Source organism: Leucoraja erinacea, chromosome 20 (assembly GCF_028641065.1).
Source record: "Leucoraja erinacea ecotype New England chromosome 20, Leri_hhj_1, whole genome shotgun sequence".
Classification (NCBI taxonomy): Eukaryota; Metazoa; Chordata; class Chondrichthyes; order Rajiformes; family Rajidae; genus Leucoraja; species Leucoraja erinaceus.
Window position 1 is genome coordinate 32,083,434 of NC_073396.1, and position 17,800 is coordinate 32,101,233.

General features: G+C 44.3%; 1 protein-coding gene across 1 annotated transcript in view; it reads right to left on the reverse strand.

Annotated features, from left to right (window-relative positions):
- The window catches only part of mapk8ip3 (mitogen-activated protein kinase 8 interacting protein 3), a 166,619-nt gene that overhangs the window by 30,691 nt on the left and 118,128 nt on the right, over nucleotides 1-17,800 (reverse strand). Inside the window, 4 exon segments of the mRNA XM_055651804.1 lie at nucleotides 716-796; nucleotides 3,090-3,212; nucleotides 10,313-10,496; nucleotides 12,995-13,180. Of these exon segments, the coding sequence (XP_055507779.1) occupies nucleotides 716-796; nucleotides 3,090-3,212; nucleotides 10,313-10,496; nucleotides 12,995-13,180 (574 nt within the window).

The following is a 17,800-nucleotide window of genomic DNA, read 5'->3' on the forward strand; positions in this document are numbered from 1 at the left end:
ATCTGTTCTCCGTCACACAAAGTTCATAGTCAGAATTCCAAGCAAGATATTTTTTGCTGCAAATGTTCCTGGTCAAACCGAGGAACTTTTCTAGACGGGGCTAACATTGGCACTGGCAGGAGAAGAGGGAATAAAGGGGCTGTCCCACTTGGGCGACCTAATTGGTGAGTTTAGAAGAGTTTAAAAAAATGACATGTTGAAGACCTCCTTCGACTATGTTGAAGACCAGCTTCGACTAGCTACGACTAACTACGACTAACTTCGGGAAAATTGGACACCGAATAGTGGAGAGTGAAGACGACCTCCTTCGATCTCCTTCGACCTCCCTTCGACTATGATGAAGTCTATCTATGGCTACCTTCAATTACCTTCGACTACCCTCGATTACCTACGACTAACATGCCGACCTGCTATGACTAAACCTACGAGTAAAAAAAGTATCGATTTTTTCCATGGCGACCTTTTTTTACTCGCAGGCATTTTTTAACATATTGAAAAAAAACGCCGCGACTTAGCTGAGGCCTCGAGTACGTGGAGACCACTCTCAAGCATGAAGGAGAGTTACGAAGACCTCCTACCACCTCATGTCGACCATGCTGCGAGTATGAGTCGAGGGCAAACTTGCCAGAACTCGCGGATTAGGTCGCCCAAGTGGGACAGCCCCTTTACTAATCAAGATCATCCCTAAAACGATTTGCTCTCTGCAGCAACTTACACAATGCTGAGGACTGCATCTTTCAGTTTGATGGTGTGAAGACACTTCTTCCAATTGGATACCGCAGAATGCACATAAAGACTAATGACATAAGGAGCAATACAGAAAGGTTAGATATCACACATTGTTACAATCACAGCACACACTGAGAATACATGGAGCTGGCAATATATTTACACAACACAACCTTGCAACTGCCTGAAAAGCATTAAACCAATAGTACACAAACAAGTTTCATCTTTTGCGCAAAAACATATTAAGAATGTTAAGCCAATGGCCTGTATATAAAGGATAATGCATACATTTGAATATTCTTTGTGTACAACTGGATAGCATGTGGATTTGTACCTGGCACCATTGACATCAGCTCAGAAGAGGGAAAGGTCTCTATTCTCCAGTGAGGATGAGTCACAAGATTGTGAGCTACTCGAGACTTGAGCACATATGCTACTCTCACACTTTAGCATTCTTGATCGAGCCATCTGGTCATTTAAATATGATAGATGATCAACGCTCCACCTGACCTCTCTGTCTTCAGGTGCAAAACAACCCTCACACCATTGGAAGAATGGAGGTTAACCTGCCTATTTATTTATCTAACAAATAACCTTACAATAACATTAATAAATGATGCTATCTACTTATCATGATGCAACTCTGGGATCTTCTACCGCCCATTCTCAGCTGGCACTCACTGCCTCATGAGTTACTCAGTCACCTTTGGTCTCCATCCTATCAAATATTTCCCTTTCCTCTCACCCTTCCCTCTAACTCAGTGGTTCCCAACGTGGGGCGTACGCCCCACAGGGGGGCAATTTGATTTTTAAGGGGGGCAATTGAGCGCGACTGAGGAGGTCTGGGTCCAAATTTTCGATTTTTATTTTTTTGGATTTTCCATCAGGTAAACGTATGTAGTTTATGTTTCAGATGTTATTTTGAGTGAATAATTTTTTTGGGGGTAAAAAAGGTCTTTATTGTGTAGTTATTACATAATCACCGCGCCATCGCTCTTCATGCACGTTGCACGAAGCGCGCGAGGCCATGTTCTTTTGAAGCTTGTTTAAACCAAGGTATTGGCGTTTTAAGCTTCTTCAGCTGAAACGGAGTTCACTTTTTAAATTATAGGAATTATATATCACCACATGGGGGGGGCATCAGGATTTTAGAGGTGATTAGGTGGGGCATGGTCAAAAAAAGGTTGGGAACCACTGCTCTAACTTCAACATAACAGGTTTGAATTCCAAATTGTCCAAGTAGTAATGAAACATTAACTCTATTTCCCTCTCTTCATCTGCCGTGTGTCTTGCAGATGACTTCCACAATTTTCTGCTTTTATTTCAGACTTAAAGCACCAACTTTTTATTTCTTTTTGAATAATTTGATCCTCATTTTTGTTTTAAAGGGAACTTTCTGGGTAGTTTTTCTGATGTGCGCCTGGTTAAAAAATGATGAAAGTACAGAGTTGTGCAATAGTAACACCTTCAGACCTGACCTTAAATAAGCTGGCAAGTTTTAATCCAATTATTTTCGAAATACACAAAACTCCTAAACAAGACATACCAGGAAGCCAAATGGGTGAATTTAAATGTAAAAAAAAAATGTATCCAGCATAAAACAGATAATGCTCTGAGCAACAGGCATTCCTACTAACTGCAGGCTGTCTCCGATGAACAAGCAAATTCATATTCCATTATAAACTTTTCGAAGATCCTCGTACTGATCTTCCTTAAAGATGGGGACAGGTGGCCATTAAGAGGCCATCTCAGACCACTGCAGTTTACATATTTAAGCACCACTCTCCGCAGAAAACATAAGTATAACATTCAAGAAGAAGGGTCTCGATCGAAACATCACCCATACCTTTTCTCCAGAGATACTGCCTGTCCCACTGAGTTACTCCAGCATTTTGTGTCTATCTTCAGTATAATATCCACTACAACCTCAAACACCACAATGCAGTGAAAGGGCCTAAACCTTCCAAATATAAACACATGTACACAGTAGGAAACTAATAGTATAGAGCATGGGTGAGATATTCAACGTAACTGCAAGATTGGACGTTTCAGAGACTTGAAAGTAGCAAGTTGTGCCTGAACGTGATGACTGTGTGCATGCTGTTTCAGAAGAGGATCTATTGTACTAATGTGTGATATGATTGATGGATAACATGCATTTTACAGTATCTCAGTAACACATGACAATAAAGAACCCCCTAAACTATAACTGTATTGTGACTCAGTCCGTCTGTACTTCAAGATCCTGGGAAGAGTGAATGAGATTCGCCTGTCGGATTGTGATTGCCTCACCATGAGACTCGTCATCAATGGGAATCGTGTGAAGCATCACCTGACACACACGTGCATTGTTGACCTACCAGCCATTCTGTGCCCCCAGCCACATGGTAGGGGCTGCACTTGTGATCGATCCATTGGTGCGAACATTGGCTTCCACTTCTGGCTGACCTGTGTTCTGTTCCTCCTTGGGTTGGCCGTTTTCCCTGAAATGAAAAAAAAACATTTTCCACACGGCGCTTTTAGGCTTCACATAAATAATATATTCAAGAACCGTTAGAGTACAGCCATGTATCAAAATAAAATTTCAATGTGCTTACAATTTTTAAGTTTCCACCTTTTTTTGGACCATGAAGACTTTAGATTAGATGGTGCCCGTGAGTACATGTAGCTCGTGCAGGTTAATGGTTAATCTAATACAAAGTAAAAAATCAGTGAGGCCCGTTCCTATAGATTATTGCTCTCACAGCAATTATTGGGTGCTGCAACGACACAGCAGTTCGTGCTGCTGCCTCACAGCTCCTGGGACTCGGGATCGGTCCTGGCTGTGAGGTGTTGGCTCTGCAATGATAGCATGTTGTGTTCCACATTCCTATCACAGCTCAATATGTGCTGGTAGATTAACTGGCAATAAGATGGAGGGGTACAGGTATATAAGGAGAGCAATCTGCTGAATGAGATCAATGGGCCAAAAGGCGTCCGATGACGTTGTAGAGAACAAGATGACAAGATGATGAGGTGGCACTGTGACACAGCTGGTACCTCACAGCGCCAGAGACCCAGGTTTGATCCTAACTTCTGTGAGGAGTGGTGAAAGTGGGGTGAATCTGTGGAATTCATTGCCACAGAAGGCTGTGGAGGCCAAGTCAGTGGATATTTTTAAGGCGGAAATTGATTGATTCTCGATTAGTGCCTTGTCAGGGGATATGGGGAGAAGGCAGGAGAATGGGGTTGAGAGGGAAAGATAGATCAGCTATGATTGAATGGCTGAGCAGACTTGATGGGCCAAATGGCCTACTCCTTATTGAAACAAATAAGATTATTAAGGGTTTGGACAAGCTAGAGGCAGGAAACACTTTTTCTCACAGCGAGTTGTGAGTCTGTGGAATTCTCTGCCTCAAAGGCCGGTTCTCTGGATACTTTCAAGAGAGAGCTAGATAGGGCTTTTAAAGATAGTGGAGTCAGGGGATATGGAGAGAAGGCAGGAACGGGGTACGGATTGTGGATGATCAGCCATGATCACATTGAATGGCGGTGCTGGATTGAAGGTCCGAATGGCCTACTCCTGCACCTATTGTCTATTGTATTCAGTCTTGAAGACGAGAAGCTGAGGGAAGAATTCCAATGTTTAAGGATGATGCTCCTTATCTTGCTGGCCTTCAATGATCAGTATAACTATTCCCAAAACTTTGACTTATGGAGACCTTGGTCACAATTTAATGCTCAAATCGATCGTACAAAATATTTCCTCAATCTCAACTATGGAAATGAGTAATTAAATTGTATTTCATAATGCATCTCACAATTAGTTTCATAGAACATAAAAACATAGAAAATAGGTGCAGGAGTAGGCCATTCGGCCCTTCGAGCCTGCACCGCCATTCGATATGATCATGGCTGATCATCCAACTCGGTATCCCATCCCTGCCTTCTCTCCATACCCCCTGATCCCTTTAGCCACAAGGGTCACATCTAACTCCCTCTTAAATATAGCCAATGAACTGGCCTCAACTACCTTCTGTGGCAGAGAATTCCACAGATTCACCACTCTCTGTGTAAAAAATGATTTTTTCATCTCGGTCCGAAAAGACTTCCCTCTTATCCTTAAACTGTGACCCCTAGTTCTGGACTTCCCCAACATCGGGAATAATCTTCCTGCATCTTGCCTGTCCAACCCTTTAAGAATTTTGTAAGTTTCTATAAGATCCCCTCTCAATCTTCTGAATTCTAGCGAGTACAAGCCGTGTTCTAGCGTTTTTCAAGTCAGTCCGGTAACCTAAAAGGCACTGATAATCCCTACACTACACATTGAATCAATAAAACTAAACAATCAGAGTCAGATACTGTAGGTTTCTGCTTTCCTTAACTTATCAGTTATTCAGCTGAATTTACTGCTAATGAAATTCATCTGGTGATATTGTTGTTCAATGATCAAGCAACAATTTGAATTAATTTCAAAAGAAATTGTAAACAGGCCAGGACTCATTTTAATTTTTGATTATAACGTAAAACAAATGCAAATGCCTATAAAACAAACCTAACTGATCTCCATGTGGAAGAACTAGCTGAATCAGTGTTGCCTGCTTCGTACTGTCATGCACGATCAATTACACACCTATTGCTGCAATAGAGTGTAAGTAACATCCATCTGGTCTATTCATCTGGAATGATGACATAAAAAAGGTTCACAAGGGGATATGAAAGGGCCACAGAGTCTGCCAGCACACAGTCCTACAAATCAGAGCCTTTCTGCCATTATACTAAAATGCTTCATAATTGTGAAGATAGCCGAGTTCATTCTGAGACCTCAATAGGCCATGCATCTACCTTCTCTGGATCTTTCTGACCATCTTACTGACTCCCTGCGAACTGTATTCATCTCCTTATTTATAGAAGAATGTTAATGCATTGTGATAGAATTCAAGTGTTTATCCGACTAAATCCTGGAATGGCTGTGAAGTCTTATATCATATATTGTGGAAACAGGCTCTTCGGCCTAACTTGCACACACTGACCAACATGTCCCATCTACACTAGTTCCACCTGCCTGCAATTGGCCCATATCTGTCCCATCCATCTATCCCAATGAGCTGCGCAGCCAGAAGGCTTCCCGATGGTGGGGCCACAGGTGTGAATGTGGAACACGGCCGGAGGACTTTATCGAGGTGCCACGGTCTCGCTCCCTCCCGGATTGCCACGTAGAAGCCCGGGTCGGAGCCCAGCCAGGATCTCATGGGTAGAAGCCTGGGTCGGGCGAAGCGGCCGATGTAACCCGCAGCTGGGGCCTGGGTCGACATCACGAAGGCGTGAAGTGGAGCGTCAACAGCGGTGAGGCCTCGGCGGTGGCAGTGGTGAACCCTTGCGCCGATGGGGCCTCGCCGGCGATGCCTCGCGGGTCGACCCACCGCCGATGAGAGCATGGAGGAACCGCCATGAGGGGGGAAGGGAAGAACAATGGAGCGGGCGGCATGGGGAGGGGACCGTCGTGAGGGGGGAGAACAATGGACAATGGGGACCCGACAATGGAGAATCTCACTGTGCCTAGTCCCAAGTGACAATAAAGTATTCCTATTCCTATCTATCTGTATGTTTCTTAAACGTTGCAATGGTACCTGCCTCCACCGGCAGCTCGTTCCATATACCCATCACCCACTGTGTGGAAAAATTACCCCTTACCTTAAACCTATGTTGTTTGGTTCTCAATTCCCCTATTCCGTGCGTCTACCTAATCGATTCCTCTCATGATTTTGTACATCTTTAGTTTAATTTGGTTTAGATAAAGCACGGAAACAGGCCCTTCGGCCGATGGGGTCCGTGCCGACCAGCGATCCCCGCATCGTAACACTATCCTACACCCACTAGGAACAATTTTTACATCTACCGAGCCAATTAACCCACAAACCTGTACGTCTATGGAATGTGGGAGGAAACCGAAGATCTCTGAGAAAACCCAACCAGGTCACGGGGAGAACGTTCTGTATAAGTAATTCTCCGGTGCTCCAATGTATAGAGTCCTAGCCTGCTCAACCTCTCCCTATAGCTCAGGCCCTCATGTCGGGCCAACATCCTTGTATATCTTCTCTGCACCCTTTCCGACTTGACAACATCTTTCCTATAACATGGTGCACAGAACCGAACAAAATACTCTAAATGCGGCCTCACCAACGTCTTATATAACTGCAGCAGGCCCTTCCAACTATACTCTTAGTCTATATCTGCTTAATGAAAGGGATTTGATCAAAATACAAGACCCTGAGGTTCTTGTGTATGGAGAACATTTTGCTAGCCGAGGGAGAATATAGAACCAGTGGAAGGCAGTGAAGAAGCAAAATAGTTTCTCTCAAATGGATTTTGAATCTTTGGAAGTCTCTCCCTCAAAAAGCACGAAGCAGGGTCTTTGAATATTTTCGAAGGGAGCTGCTTTCTTGGTATCAATGAGTGGAAAAAGGTAGATAGGAATATGAGGTTGCAGTTACAATTCGTTCAGCAGTGACCTTATTAAATGACAAAAACCATCCTGTGAGGCCCTGAGTCAACTTTCCTACACCTAATTTAATGTCCTCAGATAACAAACGATTTCAGTTGTTGCAAATAAACTGTCAAGTGTAATAACTCATGAATGCTTTCAATTACAGGTGCACAACCTTTTATCTGAAATTCCAAATAACAAAAAGCTCTGAATAGCGGACATTTTTTCAGTCGTTGAAGAAAGGTCCTTGAAGACGTTCACCGAGGGCGGCCCTCCGGAACCTCCGGTCCGTCCTCGAAGAAAGGGGAACTAAATCCCCATTCATAATAGAGAAGGTGAGGGTATATTGCGCGGGAGGGTTAATAATTGACAATCTGCTGCTGCCTGCCCGCTGAGTTAAAAAGTTCCCACGGTAGACTCACGGTACACAGTGTATCGTGAGGCTTGCGTGGGAACTTTTTAACTCAGCGGGCAGGCAGCAGCAGATTGTTGCTCCCTTCCGTTTCACCCCACCTACACCCCTCTGCTTCCCGGCCATGTGTGTGATCCCTTCCCTCCCCTCTCCAGCTCCCCGCCCATTGCACCGGCGCGGGGGCTTTGCACTGTCTTCACATCGGCGATGCTAGCAGGTCAGTGCCAGTCACCGGAGACGTCAGGACCAACGGGACACCGACCCCCAGGCCCACTGCAAGCACGGAGATCCCAGAGACCCACAGCCAGCAGCAGCCCAGCCCCGTTCCAACTCCAGAGGAACACGCTCCCCGTAGGGACAGAAGCTGATGGTGTGCAAGGTACGTCTTGTTCTTGGGGTTGCGGATGAGGGGGCGCAGCTCGGGCTGTGACGTCTCCGGCCACCCCCCTGTACAGGAGCTGAGACTGGGAAATGTACCGCCCTTGCAGGTGAGCAGGAGAGTGGGGTTGTTTGCAGTTGCAAAGGGAGGGGGCAAGGATGGTACAGTTCCCAGTCTCAGCTCCTGTCCAGGGGGGTGGCCGGAGACGTCAGGACCAATGGGACACCGACTGCAAGCACGGAGATCCCAGAGACTCACAGCCAGTAGCAACTCTAGCCGAGCCCCGCTCCAACTCCAGAGGAACCCAGGTTGCGGATGAGGGGGCGCAGCTCGGGCTGTGGGCGAACTGCCACTTGTCGCTGTAGCGGCCCATCGGGGAGCGGGTTCCTGTTGGTCCTGATGTCTCTGGCCACCCCCCTGGACAAGAGCTGAGAGACGTCAGGACCACCAGAAGCCGCTCCCCGATGCGCCGCTACGGCGACAAGTGGCAGTTCGCCCACGGCCCGAGCTGCTCCCCCTCATCGGGACACCGACCCCCAGGCCCACTGCAAGCACGGAGATCCCAGATCAGCAACTCCAGCCCAGCTCTGCTCCAACTCCAGAGAAACACGCTCCCCGTAGGGGCAGAAGCTGATGGTGTGCAAGGTACGTCTTGTTCTTGGGGTGGCGCAGCTCGGGCTGTGGGCGAACTGCCACTTGTCGCCCATCGGGGAGAGGATTCCTCTGGAGTTTTAGGGACAGGGAGACACAGCGGCTTTTGAGAATGGTGGGCAATCACTTCCAAAGTTCTGCCCACACAGTCAGTACACCTCTCCTACACTTGTCTCCCGCACTAAGATCATCTCGCAGAGAATGATCCCAGCCTAACCCTCCCTATTCTCTCTTATTCTGCAAGAAAAAACTACATTGAAGACTCAAACTCGCGATCGAGTAACTGCCGGGATCGAGGCGCAAACTCGCGACCTTGCGGATATGAGCCGAGCACTCTACCACTGAGCCAGCCGTTAAAATCTACGCTAAAAATCTTCCATTCCGAAAGCCGAAAAATTCCGAATTACGAAAAGTGTCTGGTCCCAAGGCTTTCGGATAAAAGGTTGTGCACCTGTATAATGAACCATTACGGTGAATACATATATTGACTAGACAAAAATGCTGGAGAAACTCAGCGGGTGCGGCAGCATCTATGGAGCGAAGGAAATAGGCAACGTTTCGGCATTCCTTCGCTCTATAGATGCTGCCGCACCCGCTGATTTTCTCCAGCATTTTTGTCTACCTTAGATTTTCCAACATCTGCAGTTCCGTCTTGAACATATATTGACTATGACCCTCACAGTCAAAACCTTATCAATACATTTTACCTGCACCATTACAGTTAACCCCCCATCACTATGCAGAGTCTTTTAATCTAGCAGTGATTTTTTTTCTCCACGGCATTTCCTTTCTTATTGGTATTCCAGAACTCCAAACTGAGACTGGAAAAGGCAAAATGACACAAAGTGCCGGTGTAACACAGCAGGTCAGGCAGCATCCCTGAAAACAAGGACAGGTGATGTTTTAGGTCAGGACCCTTCTTCAGCCTTATTGTGGGGTGGATGAGAGGGGGGGGGAGATCCTCGAGTTATGCTGGAGTGAAGGCAGCAGCCCTAATGCAGTGTTCAATGTAGAGGAGAAAGAGTAGGGGGATATAGGGATAGAGTGATGCCTGGAATAAGGACTGTTCCATGTAACCAACAGAGAAGCAGTCAGACAGTTGACAGTGCCCATGGCTAACTTGGAGGAAGTGAGAGGAGTCAAAAGAGAACTTATTGAGGACGAGGACAAGTTCCGTCAGTGGAGGAGAGTGTTAGTGGAGATAAATTAATGGGGTCTCTGTTGGAGGAAGAAATAGAGGGCCTTGAAACATTTCCTGGTGGGGGAAAAGGCAAGTGTTGCTATTCATCTGCCCCAACTTATCCACCAGCATGCATGGACTACATCTGATTCTAGGTTTCATATATTTCCCCCTCACCAGCAGGCACAGAAGCTTATCATTCTGTAGTGTAGACCGTTGGAAGGTTCGTAACAAAGATCAGCACATGTAATTTACATAGATGCTGCCTCACCCGCTGAGTTTCTCCAGATTTTTGCCTTCCTTCGATTTTTCCAGCATCTGCAGTTCTTTGTTAAACATTTTATTTCACATTGCATGATCTTTGCACATAATCAATGCCCTTTACTATGTCATGGATACTGAAGGTGCGCATTGCTCTCCTAACTTCATACAACTGCAACGTTACCATTTCCCACTGAGTGATGGGCCAGACCTGTCCACGTCCATCATCGTTACCTGAGTTGAGTTCGGTCGTCTGTCCGTGCGGAGTCTGTGAACACGTGTTCTGTGTAGGCACTGGGCCGCGCTAATGCTGGTTCTGCATCAGTGACTCCGTTCCCTGTTGCCTCTGTTGCTTCAGTTGCTTCTTCAGCCGACTGCGGTTGGTTAACCTTCCCACCTTTAAGAGGAGCCATTTCGCCTGTGAGGTAGGATAGACATGATTGGCAATTTGTCTTTATGATGAAAAAGCACAGAAACCACAAGACAGAGGAGCAAAATTAATCCATTCGGCCATATGAATCTTCTCCGCCATTCAATCATAGCTGATCTATTTTTCCCTTTCAATCCCATTCTCCTGCCTTTTCTTCAATGCAGAAAGTATTTAATCATCTTTCAATTACATGCAATGCAGACATTCGAATTCAGTGTCAGCGGCGGCCTTTTACACCTCTAATTTCCTATTCTTTCAAACATCCCTGGCCACCATCCTTGCTTGCAAATTAACCAAGTACCAAACTGTGCCGCACGTTCAACAGCCCCTGGCCAGGTGCCTCTTTATGCCTGTTTTGGACTCTCACCTCGCTGGCAGAATGTTAGCGAGCTCTGTTATAGAATTAATGGATTTTCAGATGCAGATTGACGACACTCGACCCATCATATTCACAGTAAAAACATCATGGAACATGGTTGGCACGGTGGCAATGTAAATTACAGCAGTGTTTATACATAGTCCCCCCATTTCAGGGCACCATAATGTTTGGGACATGGCAATGTCATGTAAATGAAAGTAGTCATGATTAATATTTTGTTGGATATCCTTTGCCTGCAATGACTGCTTGAAGTCTGTGATTCATGGACATCACCAGTTGCTGGGTGTCTTCTCTGGTGATGCGCTGCCAGGCCTGTATTGCAGCCATCTTTAGCTTATGCTTGTTTTGGGAGCTTGTCCCCTTCTGTTTTCTCTTCAGCATATAAAAGGTATGTTCAATTGGGTTCAGATCGGGTGATTGACTTGGCCACTCAAGACTTAGAATTGACCATTGTTTTAGCTTTGAAAAACTCCTTGCTGCTTTAGCAGTATGTTTGGGATCAGTGTCTTGCTGTTGAATGAACCGCCGGCCAATGAGTTTTGAGGCATTTGTTTGAACTTGAGCAGATAGATGCGTCTATACAATTTCAAATTTCATCATGCTACTACCATCAGCAGTTGTATCATCAATGAAGATATGCAAGCCAGTACCTTCAGCAGCCATACATGCCCAGGCCATAACACCCCCACCACCGTGTTTCACAGGTGAGGTGGTATGCTTTGGAACTTTGGCAGTTCCTTCTCTCCTCCATACTTTACTCTTGCCATCACTCTGAAATGATAATCTTCATCTCATCTGTCCCCAAGCCCTTTTTCTAGAACTGTGGTTGCTCTTTTAAGCATTTCTTGGTAAACTGTAACCTGGACATCCTATTTTTGCAGCTAACCAGTGGTTTGCATCTTGCAGTGTAGCCTCTGTATTTCTGTTTGTGAAGTGGACAGTGGTCATTGACAAATCCACACCTGACTCCTGAAGAATGTTTCTGATCTGTCAGACAGGTGTTGGGGATTTTTCTTTATTATAGAGAGAATTCTTCTGTCATCAGATGTGGAGGTCCTCCTTGGCCTGCCAGTCCCTTTGCAATAAGTAAGCTCACCAGTGCTTTCTTTCTTCTTAATGATGTTCCAAACTGTTGATTTTGGTAAGCGTAAGGTTTGGCTGATGTCTCTAACAGTTTTATTCGTGTTTCTAAGTCTCATAATGGCTTCTTTGACTTTCATTGCCACAACTTTGGTCTTCATGTTGATAAACAGCAATAAAAGTTTCCAATGGTAATGGAAAGACTGGTGCTGAGAGCTCTCTTATACCTGCATTAAGGAGGCAATTAACACACCTGAGCAATTACAAATGGCTGCAAAGCTATGTGTCGCAAACATTATGGTGCCCTGAAATTATGGTGACATTATAGTGCCCTGAAATAAACACAGCTGTATTTCTACATGGTGAAACCAAAATGTATAAAAATGGCCTTTATTAAAATCTGACAATGTGCACTTTAACCACATGTGATTTTTTTCTATTATACATCTCAAATTGTGGAGTACAGAGGCAAATAAAATAAATGATGAGTCTTTGTCCCAAACATTAAGGAGGGCACTGTACCTATACGTCGTTGGAGTGTGGGAGGAAACCGAATATCCCGGAGAAAACCCATGGATGACCTATGATTCCATGTGTGATTCAAGTCCAGTTTAGCCTAACTTTTTAAATTTATCAGTTTAAATTTGTTAGTTTAGGAATAAATCAACTATTTGGGCAAGCAGTCTAACTCAGAATGGCATATCACTCAGTGCATTTACCGGTATTTGTTATTGGTATGAGGTATCTATCTACTTCCAGGGTCTATGATGAAATTAAGAAATGTTCATACTCTGTTAGCCATTTTTCTGGTAAAAATGAGATGATGTCAAGTCTACTTCCTGAAGTATTAATAGCACGCTCCAGAGTGTGAATGTTAAGAATAGTAATCTCACTTAGCTCAACAGTAAATACATAAATGATCTTGATATACTTTCTGATACTCTAGATGAACGTGAACTGTTTCTCAAGTCAAGGACCAAAGCAAATAAGCAGAACCTTTTTTTTTAAAACTTTAGTTGTTACTCACTGTGTCCTTTGTCAGATGTTGGGGTGTCACCTCTAGATGTGCTGGTGCTCCGGGGAACGTTGCACCTGGTTGCGCATCCGACCAAGGTAATTCCTGCCAATACTCCTTCTGCTCCGCTGGAGTCATCTGGATTCAAGTCCCCTTCCAAAAATATCTCCCCTGCAGGATAGTCACTCTCACTGGCAGCTGCCACAAAGACAGAAAGAGAATAGATTTGTCTCATCATGGTGTAGATATCATTAAACTTTGGGGAACCTGTTCCATTGCATCTACTTCATAAGGTTCAGGAAATCTTTCAGTCAAAATCTCAACCTCACCAATTTCATGACTTAGAAGAATAGGCAAAATGCCTCCAATGAGCGAATTCTCGATAAAATAACTATGTGCAACTCTATGGTAAACCTTTTCTTTTATTCATTCTTGAGATGTGGGCAACATTGCCATCTAGTGCCCAAATCTAGCTATTCACGAAGTCCAACATGTTTTGGAGTAATTAATGGGTCTGTCCCACTTAGGCGATTTTTTTGGGCACTAACATGTTGAACATTTGTTGGCGACAATGACAACAATTTTTGCTGTCGTAGGTTGTTGTAGGTTGCCGTACGTGCTGTCATAGGTTGTCGCTAGGTGTCGTCGGTGAATTCCATTAAAATTAGTCCCTGGTCTAAAGAGTCGCCTAAGTGGGACAGGCCCATTAGGTTGACAGGCAGCATCTCTGGATAGAAGGAATGGGTGACGTTATGGGCTGAGAACTTTCTTCAGAGAAGGAGGGTCTTGACTCGAAACGTCACCCATTCCTTCTCTCCACAGATGCTGCCTGTCTGATTGAGTTACTCCAAGATTTTGTGTCAATCTTCAGTGTAAACCAGCATCTGCAGTTCCTTCCTCCTCAAGAAGTGTGTTACTCGGGCGACAGTCCATCCACAACACAATAGGAGGGGGAATTGCAGGATTGTCACACGGCTAACACAAACATCACCTATCCATGTTCTCCAGAGATGCTGTCTATCCCACTGGGTTACTCCAACACTTTGTGTCTTTGAATGTTTAGGGAAGTAAACTGTACGCTATTCAACCAGACTACCTGATCTTGGATGGCACTGAGCTTCTTGAGTTAGATCTGCACTCATTGAGACCATGGAAAGAATTACATCATATTCCTAATCTCAAGAGTCAAGAGTGCTTAAATGTCAAATGTACCAAGAACAGAACAATGAAATTCTTACTTGCCGCAGCTTAGTAGGCCCATAAATATAATTTTTAATTCAATAAACTAATAACCATAAAACTAGTGCAAAATATCCAGTACAGACAATCTGTGGCTGACAGATGTGGAAATTGTGCATGACAGTTTTTTTTAGAAAATGGTCATGATACTCTTGTCTCAATTATGTTATCACTGATTCCAGAATCAAAGCAGTATTTTGGGGGGGGGGGGGGGGGGGTGGGGGTGGGGGGGGGGGGGGGGGGGGGGGGGGGGGGGGGGGGGGGGGGGGGGGGGGGGGGGGGGGGGGGGGGGGGGGGGGGGGGGGGGGGGGGGTGGCAGTGTGGGGGGGGGGGGGGGTGCTGCATGCTCAAAAGAAGCCTTGTGACACAACTGTGTGTTCCCGATATCCGCCACCAAAAAAGGCAATTATAATGGCTATTTTCTTATGGCGGTCTTGCGTTGGATCAGACAGGCCATTACATTATGGGGAATAATTATTGTAACTCCTACAATTGTAGATGGCAAAATGCAAAACACATTCCTAAGATTTCCCAGCAGAAATTTTAAATGTTTAAATTTGTACAATGTGTAGATAGGTATTATTATCCCAAATCTCAATTGTGATCATAATGTACTTCACACGGTGGCGCAGCGGTAGAGTCGCTGCCTTACAGCGCCAGAGACCCGGGTTTGATCCCGACTACTGTCTGTACAGAGTTTGTACGTTCTCCCCGTAATCTGCGTGGGTTTTCTCCAGTTAGGGTTTCTTGGTTTCCTCCCACTCTGCAAAGATGTACAGGTTTTGAGGTTAATCAGTATAATTGTAAATTATCCCCAATGTGAGTAGGATAGTGAAAGTGTGCGGGGATCGCTGGTCGTCGCGGACTCGGTGGGCCGAAGGGCCTGTTTCCGTGCTGTATCTCGAAACTAAACTAAACAAAGCATCTCCAGTGTATGCACATCGGTAAATTCTGATCCTCTAATTCAACAACGGTTTCTGTTTTCACTTTTGTTATTGTATCTTGTTTCACTGATATCATATTTAAATGAGGCCCTGTAGTTCAGTTCTGTATTTCAATGTTCTCCGTCAGAGAAATGCATAATTGGAATTGCAGAAATTCCCAAAATAGGCCAGGAGGGCAGCAAAGGAGAATGAATCCAGGCTCAAAATATTTGACAAATCTTAGCACGATTAATCATTTAACACAGCTAAGAAAAGAAAGAATATTCCAAAACATAGTTTAAACTAATTTAGATTTCATTAAACTTTCTGCGCTTCATTTTTGCTCCAATCCTTTCATTCCTGCTTCCAGACATCAGTAAACTGTAGTTAACTCAAGAGGAATCAAAATTTAAGAAGTCAGGAATAAGCACTATAAAGATCATTTGTGTCCTCAGACTAAGAATTGACATAGCTGCATATCCATAGCTGCATAGCTTCCCATCTCCCACCGGATCACCTACAAAATCTTGATCCTCACCTACAAAGCCCTCCACCATCTGGCCCCTCCATATCTCACTGACCTCCTCTCCCCCTACCAACCCTCACGGTCCCTCAGATCCACATCAGCCGGTCTCCTCTCCATCCACTAGTCAACCTCCGCAGTTTTGGGGACAGAGCCTTCTCCAGGGCAGCTCCCAGGCTCTGGAACTCCCTCCCCCAACTGATCCGCAATTCCGTGTCCCTCACCATCTTCCAATCCCGCCTCAAGACCCATCTCTTCACCTCTGCTTATCCTTAGCCCCACGTCCCCCTCCCTTTTCATCTGTGCATTAATTGCCTCATATTGTGTTTTGAATTGTATTCTGTCTTTACTTTGTGTACTAGTCATGTCTCTACTATTTATTTCATTCCCCTTACATGTTTTTCCTCTACCTGCTAAATTTTTGTAAGGTGTCCTTGAGACTCTTGAAAGGCGCCCATAAATAAAATTTATTATTATTATTATTATTATCCAAGGCTTTTAAAGAAATCTTAAAACAGCTGCAAGTTAACATTGGAACTATATATAGAGACGCACAAACAGGCTGTGCATCAATTAACCCAAGAATAAACAGGATTATCAAACCCCACTAATAACATGCACTTGTTTAAATATAACTATCTGTATCCTCGTGATCCAGCTGATCAAGTGAATGAAAAACACTCTCTTAGTTTTGTTTCATCTGCAAAATCAGTTTACATGTTTTGCAAATACAATCCATTCCTCAGCTTTTCAAAACGCTAATAAACGTAGAACTTTTCCATCAAAACATCTTTGCCTGATAATGGTAAAAAGACCAGGCGTTCCTTTGGGTTAACAATGGACTAAATCATTGACACGGATGTACGCATTGACAGTGAGAACCTTTTCCCCAGGGTGGAAATGTCCAACATCAGTGGGCACAGTTAGAAGGCGAGAGGAGGTAAGTCTCAATCTGAAGAAGGGTCTCGACCCGAAACGTGGATATGTGCAGGGCGAGATTTTTTTTTATCACAGAGAGTGGTCGGTGCCTGGAATGGATTGCCAGCAGTGGTGGTGATGGTGGAGGCAAAGACGATAATGGCATTTAAAATGCTTTTATACAGCCACATGGAAGGGCAGGGAATAGAGGGATATGGATCGTGTGCAGGCAGATGAGATCAGTTCAACTCGGCATCATGTTCGGCACAATCATAGTGGGACTAAGGGCCCGTTCCTCTGCTGTAATGTTCTGTGCTCTATGTTCTATGTAAAAATTGAATCATATCACAGACTCATCACAAAGAGGCAAGATTAAGATAAAATGATATCAAAGTTTGAATTGCAGTAATCAAATTGACATGGGCTTAACTTTTATAATATAATAAAGGAGGAGGATTCTGGGCAAGCACTTGCAAGGGAACCACAGGCAGGATGAGTCACCTATACACATTGGAACAGAGTTAGTTCAAATGATCACCAAAGTGAGTAGTGTTTAAAATCGTCAAGTTAAAGAGAACAGAGAGCAAAAGTTAATGATAAAATGAAAATTATTCTATTGTTGGTGCAATGTTTCTAAGTAAACTGATAAATGAACATTGAATTGGATTGTGATGTGATCCTTGACCAGATTTACCTCACTGGGATGGGCTCAGATTGAACTCAGGGATGACAATATCTGAGGGAAGGGAAGTGTCACCTCCCCACAGTCCCATTCACCACAATGTCAGGACAGCAAACTCCGAAACCCACACTACTGGCCCGCATTAACAGGCGTGCAGAAAAAGCTTTCATTGCCCACAAGAAATGTCTTATTTTTAAAAAGCCAGCCAGGCCCCAAATATGTTTTGAGACCTGATTAAGATATGGTCCTATGCTTCATGGTCCCATGATACCAGCTGTCAAAACATTCAAAAGTCTGCCCCTAATGTTCACACAAATATTCAAAAAACATTCTTCAAGTAACCTTACTATTAAGATTCGAATCATTAAATCATTTAAAAATTAAAATCCTTTTAAAGATATGTAAGACATATGTAAAGCACTGGAAAATACCAAAATTATTAAATTCATATATAAATATACAGTATGTGTGTGTGAGAGACGTGTATATGAGCATGTGTGTATATATGCGTGTGTGTATATTATATATATATA